The sequence below is a fragment of the Meriones unguiculatus genome, chromosome 9 (genome assembly GCF_030254825.1).
Source record: "Meriones unguiculatus strain TT.TT164.6M chromosome 9, Bangor_MerUng_6.1, whole genome shotgun sequence".
In the NCBI taxonomy this organism is placed as follows: Eukaryota; Metazoa; Chordata; class Mammalia; order Rodentia; family Muridae; genus Meriones; species Meriones unguiculatus.
Window position 1 is genome coordinate 4,915,735 of NC_083357.1, and position 18,782 is coordinate 4,934,516.

General features: G+C 48.1%; 1 protein-coding gene across 2 annotated transcripts in view; it reads left to right on the top strand.

Annotated features, from left to right (window-relative positions):
* The first annotated feature begins 3,765 nt into the window (after positions 1–3,765).
* The window catches only part of Il17rd (interleukin 17 receptor D), a 67,902-nt gene continuing 52,885 nt past the window's right edge, over positions 3,766–18,782 (top strand). For both annotated transcript variants that reach the window (XM_060390758.1, XM_060390759.1), the window contains exon 1: positions 3,766–3,955. In XM_060390758.1, coding sequence (XP_060246741.1) covers positions 3,830–3,955 — 126 coding nt within the window. In that variant the 5' untranslated portion in view covers positions 3,766–3,829. The remainder of the gene's footprint in view (positions 3,956–18,782) is intronic.

Consider the following 18,782-nt stretch of genomic DNA (forward strand, 5'->3'; position numbering starts at 1 on the left):
GGCAGGTGCCGGGCTTGTAACAGGAACAAATTTGCACCCACCCAGCAGTCTTGCATGCTCGGACCATGAAGTGTGGATGAGTCCTACCCCAATGAGACTGAAGACTCCTTTCCTTCTGAAGCCAAGATTTCCTTGTGCAGGGCAGGCAGCCGGTCCTCGGGGTTTTCACAGGGCCAGAGTGGTGCTACTCTATTGCATATGCATACCAAAACCCTGGGAAGCCTTGCAGACTCTCAGGAGACCGGGACAGGAGTAAAGAGGTCCCTTCTTTACTCCCTTTACCCAGCTTATGTTAATCCTTTGTGGGCCTGTTTCAGTTTGTCTGTTTTTAGGTTTATTTATTTTACATAATATATATCATTTGTGGGTTTGTTCATTTTGTATGTTTGTTTTTAGATTTATTCATTTTTAAAAATATTTATTTATTTACCTATTGATTGATTGATTATGTATACAATGTTCTGCCTGCATGTGCGCCTGTGCACCAGAAGGGGGCACCAGATCTCATTATAGATGGTTGAGAGCCACCATGTGGTTGCTGGGAATTGAACCAGGACCTCTGGAAGAGCAGCCAGTGCTCTTAGCCTCTGAGCCGTCTCTCCAGCCCCAGATTTGTTCATTTTATATTATGAGTGTACCACATATGCACTGTCTGGTGGAGGCCGGAAGTGGTCTTTGGATCCTCTGGAACTGGAACTACTGACAGCCTGAAGCACCATGTGGGTGCTGGGCCCTCCACAAGAGCAGGTGGTGCTCCTGAACCAGCTCTCCAGCCTGTTTCTCACAGACGTAGTCTCACCACTTAGCCCAGAAAGGCCTAGAACCCATGATGTAGCTCAGGCTAGTTTCAACTTTTTAAGGAAAGCCTTTGGTGCCAGTGTCAGGGAGGTAGAAGCAGGAAGATCTCCGTGAGTTCAGGGCCAGTCTGGTCTGCAAAGTGAGTTACAGGGCACCCAGAACCTGTCTTTAGAAAAGAAAGCTGGATTGTAGGGTAAGCCATCATGCCTGGCTTAATGTCATGATTAGTTCAGCCAACATATGCACCACTTTATCCTAACACCAATGATGACTTAAGATTTCAGCTTACTGATTTTGATTTTTGGTTATTCTTGGCTTCAGAGACTTATGACAAGTTATTCCCATGGTCACTTTATCCTCTCTCATGTTTCAAGGGGTAATTTGACTCCTAAAGAAAAATCCAATCATCGTAATTAAGAATTGTTCTTATCTGACTAGGCTCTTGGCAGAGTGAGGAATCACACTTGATGTTTGTTTATCCTCAGCAACATTTTTTTTTCTTTCGGTCATGCTGGCAACGGAAGCAAGGACCATCCTAGACGCACCCTAGACAAATGCTGTGCATGGAGCTACCCTCCCAGGTCACCAACCTCTAACTGGGGATGGTAGGATCTTGTCTACTGGTTGCCGCCAAGCAGGATGACAGACAGTGAGGGCAGAGAAGCGAGTCAGGCAAGAATGTCAGGGATGGCTGGAGATGGCCCACAGCCCCCTGGCCCTGGGAGAGGACCCTACTTGTTCATCTCTACAGCAGTGGGGTTCAGCTGTGGGGCTGTATCATAAACCACCTGGCAGTTCGGGGTCCTGGCCCCTTCTTTGACTTTTCAGGCTAGAAGCCTTCACGTTCTCCCTGTGGCCTTCAACATTCCAAAGAGCCAGGGTAAGAGAAGATAACCACTACCGAAGGCCAGAACGGCAACAGTATTGCCAAACGCCAATTTATAACCCAAATTTCCTGACCAAATTCGACCCTTTGATGTATGTGGCCCCCTCTCACTTCCACACATGCTTGAGGACTTGTTAGAAGGTGAACAGAAGGCCCTTCGTTCCCTGGCCCTGAGGGATGTCTTTCCACGGTGTTCTAGACAGGGCTGCCCAGTTTTTCTTTCTGTACCCACCACCCTCGTTCAGAAAAGTATAGCGATCTCCGGACTCGGCAACACATGTTCCAAGGCTGCCAGCCAGGGACAGGTCGTACAGTGAATGTGATGGAAGGAGGTTCAACACTGGGCAGAGTGACAACAAAGGAGGGGAGGGTGGCCCTGCCTTCACTGTTCCAACGTCACCTGGTATGAATAAAACCCAGGAGGCAACAATCATTTATAAGGTTCTCTGACATAAACTCCATGTGTTGCTCCCCTCCCCCTTTTTGTCTCCCTGCCCCCCAGAAAGCAATTTACTTCAAACAAAGGAAGACGCACAAGGAAGTCTACTCACAGACCATCAATATCTTTTTTTGGCAATGACAGTTTCTTGCCTACTGATCCAGGACAAGTAGAGGGCCAAGTATGGAGGACAGAAAGGGTGGCTGAAATTAGCACCACCTTATTAGCAACCAGAGAAGCAGTTAAGAAGACAATGAGATAATGAGCATCTTGGTAGTAGTTAATGTCCATAACCCAGAAATGTCAAGGTTAGGAATGTATCCTTAAAAAAAAAAAAGTGAGATAAATGTGTGGGAAATCACTGATTATAACAGAAACCTCTGCGTCTGGATTAATTAGTGAGATATGGAACACATTTGGATAGGAATGCATGTAGATTAAGAAGCCAATAACCTCATGGATTCCTCGGTCTTCCACCAAAACGCAGGTTGTCCTGACTCCGCTGAAGCCTGCGGCACCCCTAAGCCCAGACAGCCATTGCTGCGGGGACTCTGAAGGAGGCATTCTGATTAGGAAGGAGCGTGGGAGAAAAAGTACTGACTTGCAGATCCATGCAAGGAGCGGTGCGCTTCCTGGGCCCTACTCTGGGCAGGCCCATTTAGAAGTGCTGTTCTGTGCGCCTCATGACCTCGCCATGAGAACGGGTGCCTGCCGACTCTGGCGTGCCTGAACAGCATGTCCTGACAGTGACACACAAGCCATCCCTACCCTCCTCTGCCTCTCGAGTATTGGCACTGAAGACAAACCGCTGGGCCTGGCTAGGAGGAATGACTTCTAGACTCTGGAAGGCAAAGGAGGCTATCGTGTGGGATGCACCAAGTGACGATTAAAAAAAAAAAAAAAGATCAAGATTGAGTGAAGGCGTACAGTCAGAGATAAGGCGGGTGATGCCCAGCATGGATTTCCTTTTTGACTGTCATCACTCTAAAGAAGGCCTTTGCCTCCTTTCCCAGAGTTAACGCACACTCCACAAGATTAAGTCCCCCTTGTGGCTGTGAAGGACACTAGTTTTCAGTTCCTTTGGCAGGTCAGTTCGTGGTTGTAGTCTATTGATTGTTTCCAGCATTTTAACTAACAGAACACACCGTGGATGAAAATTCGCACTTTTCATTTTTTTCTTACAGGGAAAAAAGCCCAGTGGAGGAAGCAGGTAATTTGTCCTAGATCCCGGGAGTGAATGTAGAGCCGGGATTTCCTTAGTGGTCTTATTATGCTAACATTAACGCATTTGCCTATGTCATTGGTAGGAACTTGACATTTGAAAAGCAAGTACTTATTAAATTATTAATTTAAAAATTACCATTATTGTATCCTTTGAGTGTCCCCAAGGTTTTGCATGGAGCAGTCCTCCTTTGGGGAAAACCTTTGGATTAAAAAAAAATAAAAAAAAAAAAATAAAATAAAAAATCCCTCAGTGATGGGGCGGAAACCTGCTGAAGCCTGAGTCAACCGGCTGAGGGGCCGGACTGAGGCAGGAGGGCTGGGCTTGGGGGCGGGACCCGGGGCGAGGGGCGGGGCGAAGCCCGGCGGCGCATGCTCCGTGTGGGCAGCCCTGGGCCGCCGCTGCCACCGCCCACTCGGGGCTGGGGCGAGAGCCGCTGGCGGCCGCGGAGCGGAGAAGGGCCCGGCTGGGCGACCGCACGGCCATGGCCCCGTGGCTGCAGCTCTGCTCCTTCTTCTTCACTGTCAACGCCTGCCTCAACGGCTCGCAGCTGGCAGTGGCCGCGGGCGGCTCGGGCCGCGCGAGGGGCGCCGACACCTGCGGCTGGAGGGTAAGGCGAAGGCTGCCCGGGGTCTGGGTTACCTGGGGGCGCGCGGCGCGCACAGGTGGCCGCGCGCGGGCGAGCCGGGGCCGACCCGCTGCCGGACCCCACCTCCGCGGGCTGCGGGCTCCCCGGCTCCTCCAGCGCATCCGGCGTCTGGGTCCCCGGGCGCGCGTCCGCCGGCCCCGGGCGGGATGAAAGGGGCCGCCGACCCCTGGCTTTGTGTTGCTAATGAGGCGCGGCTGCTGGCCGGGGTCCGACGCCCGAGGGCGGGTGGCGGGGCGGAGTGGCGGGGGCCGTGCGCCCCACCCTTTGTTCCCGGCCCTCTGCCCCGGGGCTGCGCGTCCGGGACTGGCATCTTCCGGGCAGTCGGCGGGTCGAGTGCGCTTCGGAGCCGGTTTGGGGTTCGTGCCCTGGACCTCCTGCCCACAGCTCTGCAAGGGCTCAGGGCAGCCAGCGGAGGGGACTTGAAGTGTTAGGGAAGGATGCACTCCGTTTCCCGCTGTCGTTTTGTTTCTTCTAGGCAGCGCCGTCACCCTACTCCCACCCCGTCGCTGATTTCCAACTTTCTGAGAAACGTTACTTTTCGTCTGGCTGATGGTCCACTCTCCACGCTCCCTCCCGAAACGCCCCAGCTCGGGTTGAGGAGGTTTTAATAGCCAGAAGGCAGGGAAAACTTGTCTGCTCCACCAGGTGTCCCAGACCTGCTACCGTGGTGGCGCCCAGACTTTCTCTGGGTACTTGGAAGCCGCCTCCCCTGAGCTGGATGTTCCTTTGATGCTGTGTGCGTAGTGCGGTCCCCTCGTCTGCGGACCTTGAATCTCCCACAGAGACAAGGGAGCTGCTGACACCTTCAACTCTATTGTGGGAACAGGCTGCGTTCAGGCAGCCCGGAGCACGTTTCCTTACCTAGAAAGTAACAGGCAGAGGGGGATGGGGATGGTGTTACTGATTTCCCCGGGGCTCAGGGATTTGTCCGGGCAGTTTGCTTAGACCAAGGCTGACTGTTCTTCTCCCTTGGAGTGTGCTGAATAGCCTCAGTACAGATTAAACCCAGGACATGGCACCCCGTAGGGACAGTTGGCCCGTTTGCTTCACCTTTAGAGAGAATCACAGTTCGGAAAACCAGGTATGAGCCAGGCAGCTTTGGTCCACGATTCCCACATTTTACACTTGATTGCTGTTACTCCTTCGCGTTTGGGTAAAGCCTCAACCATTTCTTAACGTGTTCCATTGCAGTAAAGCATCACTGCTAGTTTTAACAGATTCCAGATTTCTCTACGGCTCTCTCAGGTTGACTTATCAATCTTAGAAATAGACAGTAGTGGCCGTTGCTGCTTTTCTGTAGTAGCCTAGAGTACATACAGCCTGGAAAATGTGAGCGTTAACATTGGGTGTATGGTAGTCTCTGAAGAGGCCGGAGCAGTGTTTTTATTCTTAGGAATCTCTCCGTAGGACACATCCTCCCAACCCCCATCACAGTCACCCACATTCCTGGCCTCCTGGGAATGATCCCAGCAGCTCCTGTCTTGGTGCATACACTCCTTTCCTTGGGTCATCATCTCCTTCCTGGATGAGCGTGGGAGCTTCTGGGCCATATCCCAGATTCCAGGCTCTTTTCCATGGCTCCTTTCCTTCTGTAATTGCCTGCTTTGGTACCTGTGAGAGTCGGCCCAGCTTACCCACCCTCCTTACCCAGCCTCCCTTCTGCCCCTCCCTCCTTGTTACCCAGCTTCTCATTTCCTTCACACTGCCCCGGTGTGCTTTCCATCTTGATTCTTTTCTGCTTCGAGAGCACCCTGCTTGACTTAACTGTCAGCTCGTGTGATGCCTCTTTAGGGAAGCCCTCCCAGAATGCCATGCCCCGGGCTTTACTTTCTCATTCAGGCCCCTTACTCCTTGTTGCCCACCAGCTTTCTGTGTTTAGTTTCCTTGGTGGCCTCAGAGCCTGGGGTCCAGTGAATCTTAGTTGAGGCCGTGAAGACCCTGCAATCCTTCTGTAAAATCCTATGTTGAATGATTTGACCAATCGAGAGTGGAGCCTAGTGCTGTAATCTCAGACACTTAGGTGCCCAAGGCAGCAGGAGCCAAAGTTTTGGGCCTGCCTAGACTTCAGAATGAGTTTCAGGGCTAGCCTGGGAAACTTGGAGAGAGACTGTCTTTGAAAGAAAGAGAGAGAGAGAACGAGAGAGATTGGGATTGATGTAGCTCAGCGATAGAACACATGTGTGATAGCCTGAGGTCTGGTCAGCCTCCAGTGGGCTGCAGTCTAGGCGATCTCAGTGCTGTGCCCTGTCTGAAGTAGCTTTAGCACAGGCTGTGGTGCCTGAGAGCAGTGCTCTGGCTACAGCCACCTTTAAATCTTGGGGAAATTTCATGCTTTTGCTTCTCACCTTTTTGTGTGTTTTTCAGCTCCAGCATGGCTTCTTGCTGGAAGCCCTCCCTGTCCCTCCCTCGGTAATTGGGAATTAGGGTTGCTTTGTCATGGCGTTCCAATAGGTGCTAGCATTCGGAATCTTGGGTATTTGAGTCATATCTGCCTCTCTAACCTGGCCTGGTACTCAACCTGTGGACATTGGCCTCTGTAACGTCGCTTACAGTTTAGTTGGGTCTGTATATGTAAGAATAAGGGTCAAAGGCTGAAGCAGGAGGATGGCTGTGAGTTCCTCAAAAAAAAGAAAGAAAGAAAAGAAAAAAGAAGCAAAAGATTGGGAGGGCGTTGCAGCTCATTGGTAGGGTGCTTGCCTAACATCCTAGAGGCCTGGAGTCATCCCCATTGCTTCGAGGGCGAGGGGAAGTATAAAGAATGAAGATGGGTGGGAGTGACACTGCAGGCCGTTAGTCCCAGCACTCAGAAGGTGAAGGTAGGCAGATTTCCGTGCGTTTGGGGCCGGCCTGGCCTACATATTGAACTCCAGCCCAGCCAAGACACATACACACATACCCTACCTCAAAGAAACAAAGAAAAAGGGTATATTATATGTGATTCAAACAGAAGTGGGTATCCTGGGGTCTGAGTTTCTCTTAGAGCCTTGAAGCCTGAAGGAGGGGCCAGGGTGCTGGAGAAGAGATGAGTTAGTGCTCCCCTTAGTCTCCATGGGACGTTCTGGTTGCTGTAGGATGGTATTTCCCTGGAGAGCTGCTCTTGGCGCCGGGAGCCGGCCAGGTTCAAGTGGTCAGGTTCCACAACCTCCCTGTTACTTGTTGGGTAATTAAGGAACTGATACCATCTCAACACAGATCGGTGTTTTAGAAATGAGTTGTGGGCACACTTCCTCAACTACTTGAAGAAGGAAAAGAAAAGAGGAGAACGACCTCACAGTTTGTGCCAGGCAAAGTTGTGCTTTGAATAATAGTGTTTTTTTTTTTTTTTCCAAAGTAGTAACAATTTATGCAGCTTCCAGAGGGACTGGTGACCACATTGACACTGGCTTGACTCTTATTGCTACTTTTTTTTTTTGATGTGTGTATTTTATTTAATTGATTTACTAGATTAGGTCTTGCACGTATGCACTCATGCAGAGGCCAGAGGATGTCAGGTGATCTGTACTGTTACTTTGTTTTATTGCCTTGACACAAGGTCTCTCACTGAACCTGGGTCTAGGCTGGCAGCCAGCAAGCCCCAGTGATCCTGTTTTTGCCTTCCACAGCACTATAGACATAATAATACAAGCACCGGTGGCCACGTTTGACTTTTTGTTCAGGTAGTGGGGATTCGAACTCGGGTCTTCTTGCTTGCCCAGCAAGAGCTCATACACATTGAATTATTTCTCTAGCCTCAACTCTTATTTTGATGGCAGAATGGTTCTGTTTCTGATGGGTAACTTCAATATGTCAATATCTTGTGCTGAGAGAGTCCCACCCCCCACCTCATCCCCACCCCCACCCCTACGCTAAGATAGGCACATTGGTCCATACCCATTAACACTTGGAAGGCAGGGCAGCAGGATTAGTAGGACTGAGAGTTCAAGGCCAGCTTGGAGGCCATATTGTCAGTTCTGGGCCAACATGAATTATTATGTAATGAAACCCTACCTTAAAAAGCAAGCAAGCAAAGGGAACAAACAAATCAAAACCCTAGGAATCCATTCTTACAAATTTCTGTTTAGTAGCTTTCCTTATGAACCATTTCTTGTACCCTAGATGGGGTACATATTCCTTGGTCTACTGCGTCTGAACTACCATTTCTAAACCCCTTCCCCCCAAAGAGTGTCTTCAGCAATTCAGAAACCGTATGCTGGCACTGTCTTTACCGTGAAGTACAAATTTCCCATTTAAGGCAAATGCTTCATCTCCAAAGGTAGAAAGGAATAGGGTGGCGCTGGGGTGGATGAGGGGTTCCAGCTGGTTAAAATTTAGGTCCCTGATAAAAGTACAATCCAAAGATTCTCCCTGGCCGAGAGCCCAGGCATGTTTATTTGATTTCAGATTGGATGCGTTTTCATTCACTTGCAGCTCATGGCTCCTAAGCTCCGTGTCTGGTCTGCTTGTTCTGTGGTAATGTGGACCACATCACAGATGCTCTTGTGTTCCTTACAGAATTCTTAGGTAAAATTATCTCAGTTGACAATTTTTTTAGAGCTGTTTTTGTTGTTGTAGTTGTAGTTGTGTTTCTTTGTTGTTTTTTTTTTTCCTTCGAGACAGGGTTTCTCAGTGTAGCCATGGCTGTCCTGGAACTGGCTTTGTAGATCAGGCTGGCCTACAACTCACAGAGGATCCAAGATCCACCTACCTCTGTCTACCAAGTGCAGGGCTTAAAGGTGTGCTCATCCACTGCTGTTTTTATGAGAAGTACCAATGCTTTCTTCCGGCCTGTTTTGGTAGTTGGTTAGGAGCCTGTCTGGCCTCTGTTTTCTTTCACTCTCCCCCATCCATCCAACCCTGAAGTACCTGGACCATTCCCATCCCCATCTGAGTGGTACATCAGGCTGAACAAGTACTGCTGGGAGTGTTATTTCTTTCCAAGCTGCTTTCTGAAGTTTCTGGTATCAAAATTGCCTTGGGACTTGCTGGAAAGAAGGTTCAAGGCTAGTGTACCAGAATGAGAGAGAGTACAGTAGAGCCCAGGAGTTAACATTGGCACAAGGTCCTAGAGTAAGATGATTCTGGTGCTGTCTCAAGAGCTTGATAGAAGAGGACGAGGAAATTTTTTTTTAGTATTTATGATCATTCATTTTGACTTTAAGTGATTTCCCTGGACCTAGATGTGCAGTGACTTGAACACTACCAGAAGTGAGGCTGTTTGGAGAGTCTGGGGCTGTGTTTCAGGGGAGCTAGTTAGCATGCTTGGGTGGGGTCCTCTGGTCCTCTAGGCCTGGAGAGGAGGCCTGGGAGAGAAGGGCACTTGACACTTCCACTGGGTTCCTCTCCAAACAGCTGGATTTGTCTGGAAAACTGTCTGAGGAAGGAGCAGGGCAGGATCCAAATCCGTCTCGGCAGTTCAGACTTAGCAGACAGCTTCCCTACAAAGGAAAGAACTGCTCATGCTTTCTTCAGTCTTTATTTTAAGTTGAGTATTTTTCATGCTTCATTTGGCTTTAAACGTGTTGGGTGTTTTTTTTGCTTTCAGGCCCCTTTTCTCTCATCTGTCCCTGAACTTTTCACTCACTGTGCTCCAGCGTCCCCCCTCCACCTCCCCACCCGCTGGCAGATGTCGTCTGCTGCTGGGACCACTCCATCAACAATTTTATTGTCCTCTTTCATTCCCTACTGCCTCCTGTGCCTGCCTGTGATGGATGGCTTTTCTAGCTTCTAGAAGTGGGATGTGGGGTGGAGGGGGCACCTGCTATTTGGAAGAGTATGAGGCTGGGTAAGAGGGGTGGAGGAACGGCTCAGGTACACATGGCAGATGGTTCACTGGGCCATACCCAAGGCAGACGTCTCTCAATGCTCTGCCATCTTTCACTATTCTGCATCTTCCCCAAATGTGGGATGTCACTGCTTTCAGCAAGTCTGGAGCTACATCTCTGGTTCCAAGAGGCCAGACTTGGCCAGCCAGTGGGAGGCATTCATTGTCCTTTAGGGCAGTGTTTATCTTTGGCTGGCAAGAAGTTCTGAATGGTCCTGACACTGGATTAGGTGACTGATGGCCCTACAGCACATTATCTCCTCAGGGCCCAGGCCTTTGAAGCTCCTCCTGGTGGGAAGTGAAGAGACTATTTGCTCTGTTAAAATGCCTTGGTATTTCCTCTGTTTAACCACAGGCCACTTCCCCTCTGCTGCTCTCAACCCGGCAGGGGCACCAGCTGATTGAAAAGACACAAGCCCTGGACTGATCGTATCCAATTGAAGCAAATAGTCTTACTGCTGGTTATAGCCAGGGCAAGTCTAGGTGGCTCCTTGTCCTCAAAATTTAGCCAGTTGACATAATTCATATCTAAAGTCCCGAATGCATAATTGGGTCCTTTTAAAATGAGGGAAATTGAGAAATTAAAATTGGAGTTTTCTCTCCCTATGGCAGCTTAAAGCAGGTCAGTCAACAGGCTTCCTTAATTGTGTGTAAGAAGGGCACGCGTCCAGCCATGGACGCCACATGGGGCTAGCCACTCTGCTGCTGTGTGTGCTGGGGTCTCACGCGTGCAGAAACCCGTGGGACAAGTTTGCAGCTTGACCTGTATCTCAACTATCTCTAGGGAGACATCTCTAGTTCTTTTTCAGGCATTATCTTGAAGGAGGTTTCATTAATAACTCAAGCCAGGAAAACTGAAAATGGAACAACTTAAAAATAGTTATAAAGAGCGAAAATGAGAACTTTGGCTGGACCCTGCTTTTGAGAAGGGTCTGCTAGTGACTGTCAGTAGAGACTCGGGGTTTAACGTTTACAACTCCATTGTTCAAAGTATCCATTGTAAAAAGGGCTTCGCTTTTCTTTGGTTCCTTGTTTGGAAATGTTGGGGGAAGGTGGATGTAGCTAATTAAGGCTACAGCATTTAAAGGGGGACTTAATAGGTACCATCTGTCCTCAACAAATCACAGGGTAGATGACAAAATGAAGACGTGATGTGAACATGCATGTAATTCCCCTCTGAAACAGAAGTTGGCCTATGAATTTTCTGATTTTAATAGTATAAATGAAAGCAACCTCAACAGCGTATGTTTACAGCGTTTCCTTTATATCGAGCCTAATGCTAAAATGTCCTATTTTTACGTACAGCTTTACGGGGTGGGGTGGGGTGGGGGTGGCGGTTATTGTTGGAGGTTTAACATAGTAGAATCCTGTTGTCTTTCACCATCCTAAATCTGACCTAATAGTAAGCATGAGGCTCCGCATTAAAACTGCTACACTGAAGTTACTAGAAAAGCCAGGAAACAGTGACGTATCAGCCTTCAAAGGAAATGGATATTGATAAGAATATCACTAATTAAAATGTTTAAATGGATATTTACATGTCCCATTAAAACAAATCTTCAAATGAACCTTTTGGAAATCATGAAGGATTAAGCTTTAATTACAACTCTCACCCACCCCCAGCTAAAAATAACAGAGGGTCTGGTGGTTCATTGGTCTTGCTTGCTACACACACACACACACACACACACACACACGCTCTATAATCTTAAAAACATAGGAGTTTTTCCAAGGGTTCTGTTTAGTCCATTTTGTAGGTTTTTGCCTATGTTGAATAGTAACCCTTTACAGAAGTCTGTCTGTGGCCCCAGGCTTTTGCTCTGTGCTGTACTCAGGAGTAGAAGGGAGGGTTGAAGGGACAGAGCTGGGGGCTTTGAATGAAAAGGTGTGTGTGTTTTTTTTTTTAAGATGGGCCATATGGTTTAAAAACATTGTCCCTGGGACTTTATTCCATCCAGGTGATTTCTGGTTTCTCTTCTGAACCACGCCCCGTTCCCCCTTTAATCTGAGGAAAATATAGTACAATGCAGGCCAAATGTAGGAGGAAAATGTAGGAGGCAGCCTGTGTGCCCTGCTGGGGTGACAGCGAATGGCCTCCCCCAGGGGGTCACACATTTGCTCTGGCTGGGGTGCTGGCATGGCACTCCTGGTTAGATTTTGTTCTAACTGCTCCATATCCTAAACTGTAAAAGACTTGTTTGGAGAGAAAACAGCTTTCTGTTTTCCTTCCTCCTTCCTTCCTTCCTTCCTTCCTTCCTTCCTTCCTTCCTTCCTCTCTCTCTCTCTCTCTCTCTTCCTTTCTTTCCTCCTCCTCTTTGTAGAGACTTTAAAGAACAAACAACCCTCCTCCCAAAAAAACCCCAAGTGTTATTATGTTGTACCGTACCGCTAGATTCTGTACCTGAAACCCCCCCTCCAGGCGGGGAGCAGGAAGAGAGCATGGTCTTGGAGCTGGCCGCATGGAGGCTTTGGCTGGCACTGCTCTTTCTGCAGCATCCCGCCAGTCCCAGGGAGACAGGAGCAGAGGTCTGTGATTAGCCCGGCAAAAGCGGTTTTCTATGACAGGCCAGTACCAGAGGCCCTGCTGGCAGGCCTCTTTGGAAGCTCACATCTTAGTTTGTTCCTGGCAACTTTGGCATCTTCCTCTGACTTAGTTTCCCAGCTTTAGAGGAGGCCTTTCTCTGGGACGCTTCTCTGGATGTGAATTTTACTTTCTCTGGATGTGTATCAAGCTAACCCTGTCCTTACGCCCTCCATATTTTCTGAGAATGCAGCAAGCCATGTTTGCAGCCTAGGCTAGTCTGTAGCTCACTAAGTAGCCTAGGATGTCTCAAAGTTCAAGCCTCCAGCCTCCTGCATCCTGACATTACCAGCATACACCACCAAGCCTGGGTATGTTTGTTTACTTCCCTTCCCCATCTCTACCTGGTAGATATGAGATTCTCCGTTCGTACTTCCTGAATGGCTGAGCTCTGTGCCATACATTAAAAGAGGTGATAGGCTGCCTTCCTGCAAGGTGATGTGTACTGTGGCCTCTCTGAGGAAGCCACATTTAAGTTAATTAAAACAACCACCACCCTGTGATATTCTCAAGCTAGCTCGTTTTTCGACATTGGCTGATGATGTAGAATTAGGTGCCATGTAGCAGAAGAATTTGCTTGGTTTACCCATTGACCCCACCAATGATGGGCATTATTGCAGGTTCACACAGCCGACCAAATCCGGGCTACAGACTGGCTCCTCCTAATCAAGGGACTGGAGTAGGGGCAGCTGTTACAGGAGCCACGGGTTGTAGTGCCAGTCCTGGCTCCCTGGGCTGAGGATGAGAAGGATGGAAACCGTTGCTGCTGAGGTTTTTTGTGCCTTAGTAGTGGCCCTCACTCCTGAAAACGTCTTTAAAGAGGTACAGTTCTCATCTTGTCATGATGCTCCTCCCCCCCTTTGAATGTGGCTCGTTTTCCAAGGTCACACGGTGGCCCATCAACATCAGAGGTGCTCCTGGCCTTTTGGGCCGGGGATTTGCTGGCCAGCTGTGGTAATGAGTTTTGTGGGCTTTGATTTTCATGCCTCGCTTCCCTGTGGGAGGAACTAGATATTTCTGATCTTACCTCTGCTCATATTCAGATCCAGCCAAGCAATCAGTGACTTCCCGGGCTTTTTTGTGGGAGACTGTGGGAAAAGTCCTGGTTGGCTGGCTATGAATTAATGAAATCCTTAGAAGGCTTCGCTAAAGATAGCTCCTGTGGATTGGGGAAAAAAAAGAGAGAGAGAGAAAGAAAGGGAAAAAAGCATTGCCTTTTAATTTGAAAAAGAGGTCATGGAGTTTTACCAAAATTAAGTAGGAAAAAAAAGAAAACCCAACATCTGGTCGTGCTGGCCAAAGACCGCATCAAGGCTGTGGGTTCCCAGTGTGCGCTGCGCTGTGGGGCATACTGCCCAGACCCCTGCCTTGCTGCCCCAGTTACTCTGCCTCTGTCATTGTGCACCTCTTGGGTTTTGAAATCATTGAGAGACAGGAATTCTGCTCCCCACATCTTCTCGCTTGAGTGTGTTTCTCTTCATGGACCTGTCATTCTTTCCTTAGCACCTACTTTTTAAGCATTGTTTCTCAAGTCGGCCAGGTCTAGGCTAGGTCTAGTGCAATCCTCGTTTTTTATCTTACTTAACAAGGATGGGATAGGTAATGCAGGGGGGGGGTGCAAGGCAGGGAGGGGGATGTTAAAGATCTCTGAAACACTGTACAATCAGTAGGATCTCTGATAAGAAAGTTCTAGGAAGGGGAGAGGGTTGGAGAGGGACCCGTGGCCTTTAAGTAGAAACGCAGTGCCACCCACCCTCGGCTCTACAGATAGTCGGGGCTGGGAGGACTGCACAGTGGGTTCCCTGAACCACACAGAGAAACCTTGAGAAGAAAACAAAACAAAGCAGACAGAAGCAGAAGCAGGATCTCAGTGTCTGCTGTGTACATCCCACCCCAGCCGCGGAGAACGATGGGCCACTTGGTGTTCTTCAAAATGGACAAACCTTTGGTGTTGTCTGCGTTAAAGTTAAATCATTTTCCTTTGCTTTCTTTTTTAAAACATTTATTTTTACGTATATAAGTGCTTTGTCTGCATGTACACCTGCACGCCAGAGGATGGTATCAGATCTCATTATAGATGGTTGTGAGCCACCCTGTAGGTGCTGGGAATTGAACTCAGGACCTCTGGAAGAGCAGACAGTGCTGTTAACCACTGAGCCACCTCCAACTCCTTCCTTCCTTCCTTCCTTCCTTCCTTCCTTCCTTCCTTCCTTCCTTTCTCTCTCTCTCTCTCTCTTTTTAAAGATAGGTTTTCTTTGTGTAGCCTTGGCTGTCCTGGAACTCAATTCTGGAGACCGGCTGGCCTCGAACTTGCCACCTACCTCTGCTTCCCAAGTGTTAGGATAAAAGGTGTGCACTGCCACCTTTAATTAAACTTCTTTCTTTGGCCCTGTGCATACCTTTAATCCCATCACCCAGGAGGCAGAGGTAGGTGGATCTCTGTGATATATGTATTTCCTTTTTTAAATTAATATTTGGTAATCTGTAGACACCTGCAGCCAGCCACCTGTATGGGAGGGTTGGGATTGTTGTGTTCTCTCCCCTGTTTTTGGTATTCTGAAGTCAAGCCTGCAGAATGTGGGTAAGGTGGTATACTGAATGCTCATTTCGCTTGGCCTTGGTCGCTCCTTGGCTTTGGCTGTTTTTGTCTCTCAGTGTAAAACAGTTCCTCCAACCCAGCCAACGGTCCTCACGATCCTGTCGCTGAGCCATCTTTCACAACTTGGATTTTAGGTTATCAGATGTTAATAGGCATGGCTCTTCTCTCAGGCACAGGCAAAACTCGTTTGTTTGTAAATAGAAACTGTTGGATTTAATGGTCTTTCCAGCAGTGAGTGTAGTTTGGTTTTACTCTAGTGTGTTCCATTAGGGCTTCTCTGTTACTTTATTGAGGGTTTAAAGAAAGTATAGGGTGTCCTGGGTTCTCCTGTAACAAACCCCTTCCTTAAAGACTGACGTCAACTGTGCTCTCTGGAAAGTAGCAGCGCTCTTTCTCAAGAATGCATTAGGTTTCTGCTAGTCGCCAGGGCTTGTTGGAAACAGTTGCTTCCTTTGGTGGCTGGGAAATGAACTCCTGTTGAGCACCTCTATTTGGCTCCGGCAAGTTCACGGCTGAGTGCTTCCTCGAACCAAAATTCAGCCATTTCTTTGTGCTAAGAAAGCACTCAACTTTATTTACTGCAAACCCACTTTACTCAAAACATGTCCACAAAGTCAGTGTCCAGCCTTTGAGTTCTGTGATTGCTTGTTGCTAAATTATTAGTTTCTTACAGACAGTTTATTTACTCAACGTTGAATTACTATCTCCTACCTAATTACATGGCTTTTCTTGCTTGTATTTGTCCCTCACAGACTTAAGGGCCAAACCTGTAAAGTTAATATTGGTAATTTTTCAAAGTAAGTTAAAAATGTCAAAAAGCAGCAAGTTATTCTTACAGGGTACCAGGGAAACGACAGACAAAACCCCATCTTTTATTCATAAGTCCAGGGGGACTGAGAGGGCGCGGGCAGGCCTATGTGGCTGGCATTTGTTCAGCTTTCAGTACTGGGCCTCCTCCCCTGCTGGTCATGAAATGTCATGCCGAGATGTAATAGTAGGACATTCAGCATCCAGAGAATGGACCTTAGAGGTTCAACTTTGCTTTTCACTTTTCTTTTCTGGCACCAAGTCTGTGGTCTTCTCAGTGGCCTGACAGTGAAAGGCCAGAAAGCAGCGACTATTCACGTTCTGGCAAGGATGGAATACAAGGCCAGTCCTGTGGGCTGGACGCCCGTGCTGGAATGTACACCAGCACAAAGGCCATGTGAGGGGGCTCCTCAGGAGGGGCAGCAGCTTAGCTTGCCTTTGCTAGGCCTAGTTTGTTCTGGTTCCAGGAGAGTTCCTGTTTCCATGGTTACACCACCTCAGGTTTGGTTTGGTGAGTCCAAAGGGCAGGGGTGCTTTGATTTCAGAACTAACTGTTCCTGTGTAGAGGAAGGCATTGAGGTCAGAGGGCTGCGGCCATGCCACTGCCTAGGCTCTACCACATTTTCTCTAGATGAAGAAAACTCTGGCAACATTTGCTAAGACAGGAGCTTGATTCAGATCAGTGGGTTTTGCTGGGAACGACTGAGGATTTCTGGAGATACTTCTGGCCGTGGTGTTAGCATGAGTGGGTTTGCTCTTTACGTAGCCCAGCATCTAACACGAAGGAGAGTTATCTAGCGATGACTGGCATCACCAAGGCTGACTTAGGATGTCCATCGTAACGTCGGAGCTTTGCAGTGACGTTCAGATTTCTTTTAGCTTCACAGAGCCAGGTGGCTTTATGAGTCTGTGCATAGGATGATTTGCTACCAGACTCCCCAGACATATGGTTAAGCTCCTGTGGTGCTTCTTAAAGGTAGACTCTGAACGCGGTGAATGCAATTACTACTTTAAATGCAAAAGACTTTTTTTTTCCCCTTTGCCATAATTTGATCAAAGTGGCCTAACCTGCACCTCTCTGTTTTTGTTGCTCACGGATGGTCTGTGGATAACATTACATTTTTTCAGCATGAAACCCAACACTTCAAATCCCTAAAGCAGTCTCAAATTTATGGTTAATAAAAGCATTTATTGTACTGGATGTCATCTGTTATATCACTCTGGGGCTAGAAACTGGCAAGCACTGGACAGGAAATATTTTCATTTCAAATCGCTTCAATCTTATGGTCTAGGGGCAAAAGTGTCTGATTTCAGGAAAGCCACAGTGAATAGCATGGCAGTGAATGCATTTTTAGCTGATTAAGCAGGCATTCTCTCCCTTGCCAACAGTCTTCCCTCTTTGGCTTGGTGGGGCTAAATAAGTATGTGCTGTTAAATGATAGTTTTTGTTTTTTTCTTCTTCCTATGGACCAGTGCCTTCACTTTGATCAGCTTAAGATTTTAGTGTTTTCCAGGAGTCCTGAGCAGAGTGGGCACAACACTGGAGAGAAAAGCTGTGCCAGGGCTTTTCTGTCACTCCTTCCTGGGCAGGACACCCTTTCTTCTTCCTCCCCTCCCCACCTCCTTTCTGTCTTTATTTTTTCTCGCTATCTTTCTTTTGAGATAGGGTCACCCTACAAAGGCCTGACTGGCCTAGATATGTGGACCATAGTTCATGCTGAGTTGGAACTTGTGGCAATTCCCCTGCCTCTGCTCCCCTTCCAAGTGCTAAGAATACAGGCCGTGCCTCACTGTGAGCAGAGAATATGCTGGGTCTTGACTTCCTCTTTTAAAATGGCCATTGGTACCTTGCCCCTGGGATTGTGATGGTAGGAAGAAAATGAGTTTCTCGTATTGTTGGTTTTTTTTGTGTGTGTGTGTTTTTGTTTGTTTGTTTTGTTTTTCATGACAGGCTTTTTCTGTGTAGCCCTGGCTGTCCTGGACTCCCTTTGTAGACCAGGCTGGCCTCAAACTCAAAGAGATCTGCCTGCCTCTGCCTCCCTGATTGTGGGGATTACAGGCATTTGCCACCATGCCCAGCCATTATTATTTTAAGATGAAGTTTTGTTGTAATTTGAGGTCTGATCATCCACATCCAACAAGTGAACAGAGGAGGTGAGGCGCATTCTAGGCAGATGAAATCTGTGGAGATGTTGTATCTCAGTCAGGCTGCCCTATACCTTTGAACCTCTTATCTCCACCATTGTCACTTCCTAGCCAGCTGCACAGGGAGGCAGCTAGGTGATTGTTTCTGATAAGCTTCCTTGTTTTCCAGATGAAAAAAAGGGATTAAGATGGGAGGAGTGGTGACTTGGAGAGGCCAAAAACTAGAGCTCCAGAGTTACACTGCCTGTTCCCCAAAGCAGCTGCACCTGCACTGTCCTCCAAGCATCCAACTTCGGTCACGTGCAGCAAAGCACCTGATGGGATAAGGGGAGCGACCAGAGGCCACTTTGCAGATCATTAAACTTAGATGAGGCACTTAGCCCAGCCTGGCAGAGTACCAGGATCACCTGAGGAAAATTCTTGGAGTGGCGTTGATTCTCAGCCTTACCGTAGACACCTGCTTAAGTGAGATTTCCCAGGCGAGGAGTCAGAATTTTTATTTTTAAATATTCATTCATTCATTCTGCCTCTGCCTCCGGAATACCGAGATTAAAGGGGTGTACACCGCCACACCCCGCTGACGTCAGAGATTTTAAAAAGCTGTCAGATCAGTGGTTTTGGGGCATAGAGGGAGAGTTTGACTCCAAGGCATGCAGGGAGAGGTCCAGTGTTTTACGTGCATTTACGTTGGTGAACAAGCCAGTGTTTATGTGTTTTTTGACTCAAGGGAACTTTAATTTTACTGACCACAACCTTTTTGTAATGCCTGGATTAAACAGAGATATCTACCGCAGAGCTGTCAGTTGAGATGGCAGATTGTGCCTCATACCCAGTGGTGATACAATTTTACTTGAGT